The 14,084-nt window shown below is 38.1% G+C and overlaps 2 protein-coding genes across 4 annotated transcripts; both read right to left on the reverse strand.

The window, feature by feature from the left end:
• Positions 1–295: 295 nt before the first annotated feature.
• On the reverse strand, positions 296–6,629 carry ppp1r42 (protein phosphatase 1, regulatory subunit 42). 3 transcript variants are annotated; one of them, XM_032504493.1, is made up of 10 exons: positions 6,479–6,614; positions 6,120–6,289; positions 5,313–5,527; positions 5,061–5,227; positions 4,824–4,962; positions 3,948–4,064; positions 2,119–2,236; positions 1,815–1,949; positions 1,329–1,416; positions 304–860 (listed from the first exon to the last, which is right to left on the reverse strand). In XM_032504493.1, exons 3-10 carry the CDS (start codon positions 5,442–5,444, stop codon positions 848–850), a joined length of 909 nt encoding a protein of 302 aa, XP_032360384.1. In that variant the 5' UTR covers positions 5,445–5,527; positions 6,120–6,289; positions 6,479–6,614; the 3' UTR covers positions 304–847. The 3 variants fall into 3 exon arrangements, with proteins under 3 accessions (XP_032360385.1, XP_032360384.1, XP_032360383.1); XM_032504494.1 differs by lacking the exon at positions 6,120–6,289 and having other exon boundaries at positions 296–860; positions 5,061–5,116; positions 6,479–6,629; XM_032504492.1 differs by lacking the exon at positions 6,120–6,289 and having other exon boundaries at positions 306–860; positions 6,479–6,629.
• A 2,087-nt stretch (positions 6,630–8,716) lies between these two features.
• Positions 8,717–14,047, reverse strand: cops5 (COP9 signalosome subunit 5). Its single transcript, XM_032504487.1, has 8 exons — positions 13,760–14,047; positions 13,255–13,489; positions 11,846–11,974; positions 11,363–11,428; positions 11,044–11,129; positions 10,754–10,865; positions 9,894–10,042; positions 8,717–8,993 (listed from the first exon to the last, which is right to left on the reverse strand). The coding sequence occupies exons 1-8, from the start codon at positions 13,894–13,896 to the stop codon at positions 8,897–8,899; spliced, it is 1,011 nt and encodes a 336-aa protein (XP_032360378.1). The 5' UTR covers positions 13,897–14,047; the 3' UTR covers positions 8,717–8,896.
• Positions 14,048–14,084: the final 37 nt, after the last annotated feature.

The following is a 14,084-nucleotide window of genomic DNA, read 5'->3' on the forward strand; positions in this document are numbered from 1 at the left end:
ATCTTTCAAGGGTTACACACCCACTGGATCCTCATTCAAACATTTAGTGACAATGATGACAATAAATACATCCGTTGTTACTGTAAGTGCTATAAAAGAGGACTGAATGATTTATTAAAGTTCTATGAATAGAAGCATGTGTTAGTTTTACATTATGTAAAGCCTTGTAAGGGTAGGGCAGAGTGATCATTTAGATTGTGCCACTCTGCATCTTGTGGTTCACTTATTTGCCAAAATGCATGCAGAAGAAAAATGACTCACACCACAGGAACTGTAGGTGGATAGATTATTTATATCCTCAGATCCAAAAAGTGTAATTAGAAATAAACCATCTGTGAAAGTTAGGGATAGAAATGTGCGCAAACCACTATTCGTTGTTTTACTCTTTAATTTCTTTTTTAATTTCAGTAGATTTTCTCCAGGCTATTAATTACTTTGCAGAAATGTAGTTTTGATGGGCAGATCAAATCAAACCATTTGAAAATATGCTGTAAAAAAAGTTAACATTTTAAACAACTATAATTCACTATACTACAGCTATAGACATCACAGCAAGTGGGTGACAGTGACTGGTCTGTGCCCTGCTAAATATAGGACACAGAACAGAACATATATACAAGCATGAACAATCCACCGCAGCTATGACGACTGAGGCGCTTCAACAAGGCAGAAGCAGGGTTAGTCCTGCATGTGTGGAGGAGGAGGAGGAGGAGGAGGAGGAGGAGGAGGAGGAGGAGGAGATTTTAGTGGACTGATAGGTTTGTCTTAAGCATCCACATGACTGCAGATGGGTGATGATGAGATGATGATGGACCCCACGATTAAGACGTCCACTCAAAGGAATCTTTTATTTTTGTGCCCTATAATATCAGAGAAAAAAGCATTATAAAATCATGGGTCACCTATCATAGAAGATTTCTCTTACAATTACTTTGTGGCCTTAAATTAATTTAGATTGAAAGCACTGTTACACTACTGCGAGGGAACTTGAGCACAAAATAGCAAATCATTTGTCAAGAGGAAGGAATGAGGGAAATTAAAATAACTGATACCACTTTGCAATGAAACTAATCTAAAAACATGTCTTCTTGAATTTGGGGAGAATTGTAACATGAATCAGAATGTGGGGTGAGTTCAAACCTGTTAGCAGTTGTCATCACTTATTATTTGTACATTTCATCATGTAGTAAACAAATTGACAGCTGGTTGTAATGTTGCTAATTTGACTATTTGTCTATAGTTAAACTATTTAATGAGTAATGAAATGCAGTGAGACAAAAATGTGAAATCTCTCGCGTTAGCTGAGGTCTGTGTGAACTATGCTGGACCTGAGGGGCTGATGTGGCTTCCACCTCTGCACGTTAGCGTGGCTGCAGACGTGACCAGGTGTGGACCCTGACCCACGCCAAAAGTCATCTGGAATATAAACAAAGTCACACACACACACACACACACACACACACACACACACACACACACACACACACACACACACAAATTTAAATGTGTGAAATCCCACCCGGAATAATAACGTAAAGAATGATAAATGTGGCCTAACAACAGAAAAAAATATGGTTTCCATATTTTACAGAAAAATTATGATTCTCAATTTTATGGTTATCTATATTATTCTATATTACAAGATTACTAAAACACTTAACTAATTAATACATCTAACTAAATCAAAGATGTGACCATGCAGAAACAATACCTGATCCCATTGATTAGAATTAGAGGATAATTGTCGGAATGTTGGCAAAGATGTTAGGATAGATTTGAAAAAAATAAATAATAATAATAATTTAGTGACTTACTTGTTAAGGGATAGGAGCTCAACGGTCCACCAATTAAATGTTTGTTATTTTTTTCCTTCTTGGCCTCTTTGGATGCTTTCCAGTTAATAAGGAACTGTCTGTTTAACTCTTTAATTTCTCGGCCATTGAGAACCTCTATAAAACAAATACATAAATAAAACAAACATTTAATTTGAAATGAATAAGTAATATTCTTGCTTTTATGATTAAGTAGTGTCTTAATTAATAACCTGTGTAAGTCAAAGAAATAACGTGCATTTTTTCATTAGGATGCCATTGAGAAAGAGAATGACTAATATCTCACCGAGGCTTTTGCACACGGTTATCAGGCGGTCTCTGCACTTAGGTTTTTTACAAACAGGATTTCCACCCAAATCCATGTCAAGCAGCTGAGGCCAGTGGCTGAACACATCCTCTAACTCCTGAGAGTAAACAAAAAGAGAAACTTAAACCTATAAGATGTTTTGTTATATGGTGTTTCCATTATAACCAATAATGATTCAAATGACAATGGTGTGTCTCTACAGATATGCTCAGTAACTAAACAGGAAACAATGGGCAACTTTCTTTTTTTCTTTATGATGCATATTTAGAATTGATAATCACGTACAAACATGAAAACTTGTAAAGACATGGTATAAGTGAATGGTAATGTTGAAGTACAAGGGCCAATGGTAAGTGCATAAACAACACATCAGTCTATTTTAATAAACAGTGTCGCCGGTGTCATGTAACTACGAGTTTTCTCCTGGGGCAGTGTGAGGCTGGCTCCTCCAGCGAGCTGCCTGCAGTTGTATGTTTATCTAAAGGCACATTAATCCAAGCCTGGAAATATGAATACTCTCTGGACACGCTCTGATTGTTCATTGCCTTCCTGTCTTGGCCAAAGCGCTTCCACTTTTCCAGCTCGTGCTGCAATCAGTTCAGAGGGGACCCCTGAGCACCGCGCGCTCCTAGGCTTTGATAAATGATCGTGTCAGGGCCGTCACTCACAAGGCCCTCACCGAAGAGCAGCCCAGCGCCAAATTGCCCCCCACGCGGGGGCGTGGAGAACAGCGAAGGCTGGATACTCACTGAGCTTGGCTGGCTCTCTCGCCTGGACTAATGATGGGCCAGTTATGAACCTGTATTTGACCAGGGCTTCGATTCCCCTGTCCTCTCTGCCCTGCACACAGCTAACGGTTTCTGAAGATGCTCCCCATTTGTCACCCTAGCTGACTGCCTGTCATAATCTATTTTAAAAATCCATAACGTTGCCTCTGGATTCTGAGCAAATGGCGCAGAAGAAGGGATTGATCCTTTGGAGGGCTGTCTTTGCAGGATCAATAGTGGCAGACGGGTTGTATAAATTATAGGAGATATCTGCTAAAAATGACACGTGTACAGCAATTACCTGCATCAATGTTCTCAAAAGAAAATCACTTGTGTTGAAAAGAAAAAAGTAGCCTCAGCAATGTAGTCAATTATAAAGTGCTTTCAATGTCTCATTCTAGTGTTAAATTCCAGTAAGAAAGAATAAGGCATCAACCTTTTCAGTTAACATATCAATTCAAACTAAAAAAATCAAAGCCCTCCGACAGTGAGCATCAAAAACAAGCAGGTCATTTTTCAAGAAAGTCAGTGAGCATAAATCCTATCTCTGCCTCAGGAATCTCCCAGAAAGTTAAGAACTGGTGGTTTAAGATATCAAGTAGAGGATTCTGAAGCAGAGAGGAAAAATCAGCCTCCCAAGGAAAGAGAGAAACTCACGCTTGTTTAAAGCTGTCAGCAAGAAAAGTCTCAGGGGAATGGCTCGCTGATTTGTTGAATAATTCTGACCCTGTGCGAGTCATGGAGACTGGGAACCTATGGCGGGATTTGCAGGATTTGGTTCTTTAGAACCCTGTTCTCCATATCATTTCACACATCACTGCACAAAGCTTTGGAACAACGGTAATGCTGACCCGATCAACTAATAGCTGGTATGTTGACTTTAATACACCATGTCATGCATAGCCTGTTGCTGTGATGTAGGACTGTTTAGTTTGACTGCACATCATGTAGCCAGTTTCGAACTCTATCACACTGGAGAAGAAGTCTTGAACTGGTTTCATGGACACTTTTAGTTTTCTGAAAAAAATAAGCTATATTTACCTCCACATTGTGCAATCGATTGTCAGCAGCAGAAAACTTCTGGAGTTCCTTCAGCACGGTCAGGTCACAGATATCATCAATGTTGTTGTTATTTATATTCAGGACACAAAGAGATTCCTGTGCAGAGAATTCAGATTTATGAAGCATTCATTTTACGGTTGATACAATAAATATTACAAATATTATTACATACCCAACACACAAAAGATTTTTTTTTTTTCAAAATAATCACTGTATTACATTATTTTGTGGCCAATTTCTTTCTTCTTCTTTTTGAAACATTTTACAGTATTTTCATCTTTCTTCACTTGTGATCCGTTTGGATTAGGCATTTAGAAGTGTTCTCTTTATATGCCTGATCTACTGGGATCGTGTCCATATCAGACTCTAGATAGTGCTGTTGCTAAATATTCATCTGGGTTTGAATTTCTATAATGGCACATTTATAAAAAGCTGGAACTCTTTAAATTTGCACAGCAATTTCTTTAATTATCAAAACAAGCAAGAAGCTGAGACTTTTGGTGTGTTTATCCATGGCCTGGCCAGTAAACAAAGTAAACAGACCTAACTGATTTGTCAGACCAGTGAGCGCAACAGAAGTCTCTTTGACATCATCAAACCCAGCACAATACTGCTTTTACATGAATCACTGGCCTCTGAGAAATCTGAGATCTTTCAAACTGGATGTGATAACCTACCAGGTGGATACACTGTACATATCGTTGTGTATAAAAAGAGAAAATTAGGATTCGTCTGATCGTTTAATTACTTAAAATATATATAATTTTAAAAGAAGAGAGCTCCTTTTATACAGTGAGCGTGGATCATCCTTCTGTTCTCAAAGTATGTACTGAGCAGTGTAAAAATAGGTCATACAGCCAGTGAGAGTAGAGTCATGGGGTCAAAGAGCAACTTTCCCCCTGGTGCCAGCCTCTGACTCTCCAGATGAAGCTCCTTGAGTTCACAGAGAGTCTCTAAGCCCTCCACCACTGCAATCATGTTTCCACCCAGATACCTACACAGCAGGAAAACCAAACAAATGTTCAGACATAACTTAGACTTTAAATGATTACTACAGCAGAGGACAACAATCAGTTAAACGTGTCAACTCACAGCTTGGAGAGCCTCTGTAGATTGGATAGATTCTCTATATGAGTGATGTTGTTGTTCTGCAAATAGAGATGAGTGAGGTTGGAGGCAAAGCCAAGGTTGCAAATGTGTGTGATCTGATTATCGTACAAGTAAAGAACAGTAAGGTTTCTACACATGGAGAGATCACCCTGAGGAAAAAAAAAGAATTTAAAAATGAGTCATATATGAGGAAGAAAAGCAAGAATTTGGTCAGTTTTCATAATAGCTACTTACGATAGCTTCAATACTCTTGCTGAAAAAGTGGAGGTGGGTGAGTGTCTTGAGGTAGTCTGGGAAGGAGAGGCCCCTTTTCTTTTTGAAGTGGTTTCTAGATTTAGCAATCAGATCTATGGTGAGGCGTACCATGGTGGCTCGTCACAGACGCTGCTTTAGAGAGGATCTTTTCAGCTGCAGCCAAGCATTCAGCCCACAGCAGTGACTAGGTCTGTCTGTTTTGGAGAAAATGGACAAAAAGATCTTAGCAGCAAAACAAATCTTCCTCGGACTAACTATTTCATAATGCCCCATTACTTCAGCATTAGTAATCCCAAATGACAGGCAAAGATTAACCTTGTACCAAACTTTAAATGGCTTAAAACCTTAACTGTCAATTCACAATTAGGGATAATTGATGGGGGGAAAAGATCACCATTCTCCAGGAAACTTGCTAAGAGGCCAAAGGTTGCGTGACCACTCAATTTATGTTGTAATTAGAGTGGTCAATTCCCCCAGCACACCAAGCTGAGCTTCTACTACTTCCTTTCATTCTGTCCCCATGGGGCTTGTTTATTAGCTTGACCTGACATTGAGATGTGAAACTTGCACTTTGATTTTACTTTACAAATAGGTGTTATTGTGTATCGCCTTTCCACCTGCTAAGTATACAGCAGTCTGTGTGTAGCTGAAATATGGTGGAAGGTAGAGAACGGCTGAGCGATGTGACAGCATGTATTTTATACACGGCATCAGGTTGAATTTATAGGTGACAAGAGGCACTGATCAATAAACCAGAGCTGAACAGAAGCTAAAGGCTAACTGAACTTATACAGCCAAGGCCCTGTCCTCCCCAGGGACTCGGGGACCGCAGTTTATCACTGTCAAACAAAGTGTGACACTCGTAGTCCTCATGTCCGGGTGCAGTAAGTGAGGGACAGGAAATATCCGCTGAAGTGAGTGCATATAGCCAGTGTAAGGTGGCGATGTTCACACACCTGGTAAAGGCCCAGAGAAATATCAGTATTAATTTAAAACGGGCCCGGATAATTTAGAAAGCGATGGCTATTTCATAGATAGCTAAAATTATTGTAACACAGCAACGTTAGCGCATTCTATAACTGCATTAAACACAACATTCCCTAATGTGGTAATGTTAGACATGTGTAAAGACTAAACTCTCCTACCTCTTGTGGTCTTCGGAAAATGTGGAAATGTGAGCTAACTAAACGGTTTTAAAGAGGTTGCAGGGATAAAGCGAACCACGGGACGTTTTGTTTGAGAGTATCATGTTGCTATGGAAACCACGGAAGCAACCATAGACTGTATATTATTGACGGTCTCTGGAAGCAACGCATTCACAAAATCTGATGGTTCACGAAAAACCGGCGAAGCGGAAGTGAGGACTGAAATAATTATATTGCTGTTATTTATTTGCATTTTAATTGTATAATATATACATAACTACTTTGTTTTGACAAAAGGTACTGACAAACAAAATTCTGAATTATTCTACAATCCAATGAAAGCTATAAAAACTGAATTAGTTACTATTTGTTTGGAATTTAACAGTAATGTTACAAACTATTTTGCAGTGTACGTTGTAATTCTTGTCAGTTAGTTGCCTTATCACAACTATATTAAAATAAATCACTTTACTGAACTAAATGTATAGTAAAGTTTAAGCAGTTTATATTTTCTGAGTTTGCAGTGTCCATCTTTCAAGGCCACATACCAAATCAAGACCACAACCGCTTCTCCCAGTGACCCCTGCAGTATTAATCTATAATGCCAAGACCTGGGTTTCCTGTAGGGGAGTGACTTGTCTCCACTTATGCAGGAGCACATGGCAGGGAGGAAGTGTAGTCCAGCTTTCTGAGCTCGGATCAACTTCTTCACACACACACGCTCATGCTTGTGGGGTTAATGTCTCTGCGAGCCAAACAAAACATTACATCTCCAGATTATAGTGGGGTCATTAGCTCTATACTGTAGCTACCCATAGCTATTACTCACGAGTCTTATTAATCTTCTGCTCTCATATCTTACATTGCCAAATCACCTAGTTGTTTACGCCTTTATCTTTGTGTGCACAGCAAAAGAGAAGGCATTCCTCTGCAATCTTTTTTTTTTTTTTTTACATTAATGGGGAACATACTTTGGAATTAGAACACTACTAAATGTTAAAAGAGTAAGGTAAAATACACTAGTGGTGGAGATTTGGCTGCCCACAATTTGACTTGATTAGAATTTACATACATTTTCCTATTCCACATTTAGTCATGCATACAAATGTCCATCTGGTGATAATCATAATATTTACATGTCCAACAAGTTTAATATGTTTCACTGATTCTTGAATCACCATGGAAGACCAAACATTAGTTGAAATTATTTTAGAAGTGCATACTCTAAATACTTTCTCAGCACTGTGACAGTCATCCATGTAATACATTTAAATATCTGGCAGAACATGAACTATTCAGTAGATCGTGTGTGCGCAGAAAACCTATTTTACTATTTCAAATTCCTAAATTGCATTAAATATAATCTAATAAGTTTCCTCTTCCTAAACCGCAATACTAAACACCCTCCAATTTAGGACAAGGCAAAAATAACGGTAAAAGAAAATCCTTATAAGAAGGTGCTGAAGCTCATGCGCATGAGAAAAAACAGACACCTCCACTGCCCCACTGGGATTGTCTTCTCTGCGATACATGACATGAAAAAATATACATTTAGCCATTACAATACCATAAAAAAGACATGACACAAATCCAAGCCAAAGGGGCTGTCTGTTAAAAAAGGCAGACTTTGGGAGTGTCTGCTTCGATGGAGAGCAGACGCATTGGGTGAATAGACTCCAGTGTGTACGGCTTCTGTTTCTGCGCTGCATCACTGCCACACCAAAACCTGACGAACTGGCCACATTGCCGGAGTGTGTACCACCGAGAGCCAAACTGTGCTAGGAGTGACTCCGCAGAGACATCCCACACATGGCAGCCGATTCCCTTTGAGCCTATGCAGAAGCTGGAGTTTGTTGTTCCATTATGTAATGCTGTGACACTGCTACACTTGAATGACTGACTGGTGCTAGGTTAGGCTGAGCGTTAAATGGCGCGTGTTGAAATGTTAGGCTGCAGATGAACAGAGGCCCTACATGCAAAAAGATTTTTAGTAATGGCGAAACCATGAAGGGAAAGAGAAACAATGCTGCACTGCCTCACACCTTGAGAGCACTGTACCATATTTACATGACTGAATATATGAAGTCAAATGTCCACCTTATGCACCAGTGAAACTGTTTACCTTCCCAGCTTAATGTTGCATAATATAAGGTTAAATAGAAGAATATACTTTTGTTTAGCATGAAACACCCATATACAGCAGTTGCACTTTTTATGTTTTATTAGTCCTTGACTGTATAATCCTTAACTACTTCTAGGAGAAAAAAAGATTTTTTATTTTACTTTTTTTTTTTAAGACACCCCCAAGACAATTCACAGATATTCCTACCCTTAGCAGTGAAACATAAACCATAAACCAATAAGTGCTACACATGCACAAGAAAAGACCTCCAGGTAAAATCCGAATTGGCTCGTAGTTCAGGTTGAATTGCCAGATGTGTTGATCTGATTGAAGAGTTTGTCCTTGATGACTTGAGACATCAGACCATGAATCGCCTCTATGGTTGTCTTGCAGCTAAAACAAACCATAGTGAAAAATGGAGATTAGTTCAATTAGCCCAGCAAAACAGGCACAACATAAAGAAATGTAACACTGGTATTAGTAGACTGTCTGGAGCAATACATAGTTAAGGTGTCTCGATCTATGTATCAGATATTAATAATACCAGTATTAATATACAGATTAATCGGCTTAGTTTTGATGCTCCTTTGGTTAGTTAGAACCACAAACATATTTAATGAATCAATCAAATATATGAATCAATTCATTTTTAAATCATAATATGAATCGAATATCAAATAATGGAAAAATGTAAGTTTAGATTTGTCTTTTTCTGTTCTTAAATCACACATCTAATACAAATCAAGACATTTGTTTAATTGTAAGTTAATTAATCGATTGACAGAAAGTTGATCAGCAGCTATTTTAATAATATACTAATGGTTTAAATCATTCTTTTTGGAAAAAAAAAATGTACATAATTGAAACTACATCTCTTTGGGTTTTGGACAGATGGAAAGTTATCTTTTGGTAAACTGATGGGCTTAACACGACATGCTTAATAATAGAAACAAGATGGATTGATTAATTGAGAATATAATTTGCCGATTCATCAGTGATTACAAAAAAATAAAATGTTGGTTGTAGCCCTAAATTAAACATGTAACAGAATTTTTAGATTAAAAATGACACAAACATTCTATTATGTAAGGACAATAATGTATAATCAACAAATAATTGGAAACTACTGTACATGACACAATAACAAATATGATGAAATGGAATAAAAGTAATAACATCAACCACTTTTAATACAGTAAGCAACAGGAAACAAAATCAGGAAATCATAGTACCCAATACAAATTAAGTTCACATTAACATTAGCAGCCTTTTTCTTCTAAGAACATGATCTACCTATCTCGTGTTGCTTTGGCCAGTTTGTCCTCAGACTTCCTGTCATGCGTGTCCAACCCGAGCATGAAGCTGCCTCTGCCCAGCTGGGCCTCAGACTGCTCCAGCTTCTCCGACAGGTCAAACACCTGGCCTGTGGTGTAGTCCGAGTTCTGACCATCCGACAAACACACACATAAACACCCAAACCAAGTCATGCACAATTTGCTAACAAAAGCTAAAAGATAGATTTTCCACAAGAAGAAGAATTTTGCAGAGTGGCAACAAATCAGTCCAACAAGCTGAAGGAACACGCTGTGTGTTGTGGTGAATGAAAATAAGCCAGTGAAAAGTTTGCTTAAGGTGAGGCCATGTTTTTAGTGAAAAAGGTAATTAAAACACAATGACACAGGGGCCCCTGACTAGGGTGACATTGTAGCAACTGACAAAGCCTGTCACCCAAGAAGCAGCTCATCCTTGACATCTAGTCAATTTATCTCCATCCAGATTGCCGAAGAGCTAACTGTTTGGATAAGCCTGATGCCTATTTAGACTGTTTAGTCAAGCTCGGGACAGAGTGACTGCATCTACAATGGGAATTCACATGAGGGGCTTTCGTTCTTTAGAATAAACAGCGGGGCGAAAGCAGAGGATCCAAGGTGAACAACATCTGTATCACTTGGTCCAGCTTTACAACTTATCTCTTGTTAAAAAGTTTAAATTAACTTATTACTAAAATCAATAAACAGGGACTCTTGGCTACTCAGCAGCAATAAATCATGACATCACAAGCGGTTGACCACATGTCTCAATGAGTTATAGTGTAATAATTAAACATAAATCAAAACGTCAAACAATTTAGTTTTTTGAAGTTGCCTACATACCGTGAGGAGACTTGAGGAACTTAAGGTATTGACCCAATATTTGTTCCAAAGGAGTTCCAGAAGCTTTCTATCAAGGGAGGACTTAAAGTAAGTAACTTCCAGGGCGTAATACCTAAATAAAACAAATCAAAGAAAAAACATGAATCACGTATACAGTAAAGTGTACACTTTAAAAATACTGCAATTAAGTTCAAATTTAAAAAATATAATTTTCATGATATTTATGTAAGAAGTATTGTTATCCATATCTGTACTATGGTGACAACACTGTGATATAAATCAATACTCACTGTTTACAGTGAACACCAAAGTCTTCAATCTTGTTCAAGGGGATTGTTTGGTATTCTGAGGGTCCCTCATCAGGAGGTTTGTAACCCTAAAAATCCACAGAGGAAATGCTGAGAAATAACAAACCAAAAAGACTTTCTGTACCATATCTAGATAATTATAACACTAATATGGATGTAAGTAATGAGATAGACAAGCAATTAAATTATCGTGCATTCTAGTTTATATATTACAACAAATACTAATTAACAGCAAATTATTTTATTACTATTAGAATTCTAGTCTCAGGAGAATTGCCGTTATAAATAGTTGTTGCTCTACCTTTGGGTAGGTCCTGAAGGCGCCAAGGTTGACTTTCCCTGCAGAAATAGTCCGAGTGGGGTCGATCTGTAGGACGCAAGATACAGTAGAACAGGAAAACAAAGTCAGGGGTCATACAAACCTCCAGGGACTGCTGAAATCCGGCCACCAGGAGCCTTTTACTATGGTTGTCAGTGTGCTGAAAATACACACTTAATTATATGATGCCCGTGGCATTAGGCACTGCTAAACCAAATCAAGTGCAAACAGCATATATGGTTGCAATAGAAAAATACTCATCAGTACTACATGGAAGCCTACAACTCATGCATCAACAACCTCACCACCTTCTCAGTTACACATGCATTAACTTGTATTGTCAAACTTAGAAAGAAAAAAAAATCTCTCTTTCCTGAATATCACTTTCATGAGGTGCAATTAGAAAACATGGTAAACGAAGCTTTTAGCATGATAGAAAAAATATTACTATTTCCTCAGTCTTACCACAACTGCCACGAAAGGCTCCTGAAACTGCTGGTTGAGCATCTGAGTGCTGACATCTATGCCCGAGAGCCAGCATCCATAGCCCGGGTGACTGTGGTACCAGCCAATGGCATTCTCCAGCCGGCCAACCTGAGACATTACAGGATAGATGTAGGTTATTATTCAGGGCATAACAGCACCATTATACAAGAACACCACAGAGAGTCAGAAAATACAGATGGTATGAAAATATCAATCAAATGTTTGATCATTGCATTGTATTAAGTGCAGGATATAATTCGCTTTTTTTATGAATATGTTATTTCAAACAACTGACCATGTGGCAACAGAATTAAAGTATGATGGGTGTTTTTTACAGGAAAAACTCCTATACATTTTGTAGTAGTCATGTTAGAAATTAACAACAGTATTGGATGATACGGGTGAGATAGTGGTGGTATATGGATAACAACCTTCTTTCACAGTATATAATTTCATAATGCAATATCGATATTTAGGACATTTAAAAATCAATGAAGAAAAAGTTTATGGATACAATAATTAGACAGAAAGGTTTGGTTATGACTAAACCAGTAAATAATTACCCTACAGATCAAGGTACGTCATCTTTCACATTGATGCAAAAAATAATAATAGTTCCAACATTACCATACAGTATCCTTGCTTATTGCATTGCCACAGTGCCCATAATGGGCTAATACAACAAAAGGATAATAAAGCAATGGCTGGCAGAAAAATCAAATCTGACATATACACTACTGGTCAAAAGTTTGGGGTCACTGTGAAATTTTCATTGCACTCCATTATAGACAGAATACCAGCTGAGATCAGTTGCACTGCTTTTTTTTTTTTTTAACCAGGGCAGCAGTTTCCAGATTATATTTTGTGCTTACATAATTTGTTCTCCAATGTTTTCTCAGTTAGTTTTTTTTAAATTATTTCAAATAAGTAAACAGAATGTGTCTTTGGAACATTGGATCATGGTTGCTGATAATGGGCAATGTAGATATTGCATTAAAGATCAGTCATCCATTCAGATCAGCTGGTATTCTTTCTATAATGGAGTGGTATGGACATTTGTAAGTGACCCCAAACTTTTGACTGGTAGTGTATACATATATATCATCATATAACTGTATCTGTATATCACCCATCTCTAAAGATGAGAAACTATCACATCTTGGTATCAACTTTAAAGCTTGTGTGGATGTTATAGACCACATTACGAATATAAATGTTTTCTCGGATCAAAATGAACCCAAGTTCCGAAATTAAAAACATGGTAGCAATCAATTACATCTACATAAAGTAAACTATGAATCAAAATAATGTAACTGAACAGTGTGAATGCAGTTTGGTAACTCCTTTCAAATCTATGAGATGCCTTTTAATGGAAGTCAGTGCCCGACCTGTTTGGCATTTTCAATGTAGGCAGCCATGTATTCATATGCTGCAGCCTGGGCGTTGACTCGAGTTTCTGTTCCCTCCACTGGCAAGGCAAAGCTGTCCATAATCATCATGGTTTCACCATCCACCTTCCCCAGCATTAGGCCCATCACCTCCAGGTTTCCTCCAGACCTGGCATGCATCACCATCTTCAACAGGGCCAAGGCTGAGATCTTGCAATACTTAAAATAGTGATGACTACGAGTCAAAGAAAGACACACAATCCACATCAGATATGTTAAGTCTATTAGGGATAATGTTAAGGAGTAGATACATTTGCAAATACACACCACACAGTTAACGTTAGTTGTACCGCTGTTTACAAACAAGCTAATGCTAGTTCGTAGCCAGTTTGTGTTCTAAGAATAATTACCGTGACACAACATAACGTTACGATCCCGACATTTAGATCTAGAATTACTTAAACACTTAGCTAAACCAAATACCACCTTACTGTTGTGTACTTACTCCTTTGTCCATGGCTTCGCAGCAAGGATTTCTTGTTGTTGCTTTTTGTCATATTTGTAAATTTCGTCAATACTCTGAACTTCCTGCATGCTGTTAGATAGCTCCCATGTTTTCTGAGCTGTGCTACTCCCCGCCATGACAACTAAATCGTTAAAACCACTATTACTGCTCCTAATAATTGAAGAAATGTTATCTTTCTTTAAATATGTTGATGGTTGATACCGTAACAGGGCTAGCTAAATGCCCACTTGCTCAGGTAGCCATGACAGTGAATGATACCAATATACCAAAGTGCAGTCGCAGGGGACGTTTTGTTAATGGTATT

This window comes from Etheostoma spectabile, chromosome 22 (assembly GCF_008692095.1).
Source record: "Etheostoma spectabile isolate EspeVRDwgs_2016 chromosome 22, UIUC_Espe_1.0, whole genome shotgun sequence".
Taxonomy (NCBI): Eukaryota; Metazoa; Chordata; class Actinopteri; order Perciformes; family Percidae; genus Etheostoma; species Etheostoma spectabile.

Coding starts and splice junctions, on each gene's coding strand:
- ppp1r42 (XM_032504493.1), bottom strand. CDS start 5,444: ATGGTACGCCTCACCATAGATCTGATTGCTAAATCTAGAAACCACTTC. Junction 4,065..4,823: donor TGACTCTACTCTCACTGGCT/GTATGACCTATT, acceptor TTCTCTGCACAG/GAATCTCTTTGTGTCCTGAA. Junction 1,950..2,118: donor AACCGTGTGCAAAAGCCTCG/GTGAGATATTAG, acceptor TTTGTTTTATAG/AGGTTCTCAATGGCCGAGAA.
- cops5 (XM_032504487.1), bottom strand. CDS start 13,896: ATGGCGGGGAGTAGCACAGCTCAGAAAACATGGGAGCTATCTAACAGC. Junction 11,975..13,254: donor ACATTGAAAATGCCAAACAG/GTCGGGCACTGA, acceptor GTAATGTCTCAG/GTTGGCCGGCTGGAGAATGC. Junction 11,429..11,845: donor AGCCTTTCGTGGCAGTTGTG/GTAAGACTGAGG, acceptor TGCGTCCTACAG/ATCGACCCCACTCGGACTAT.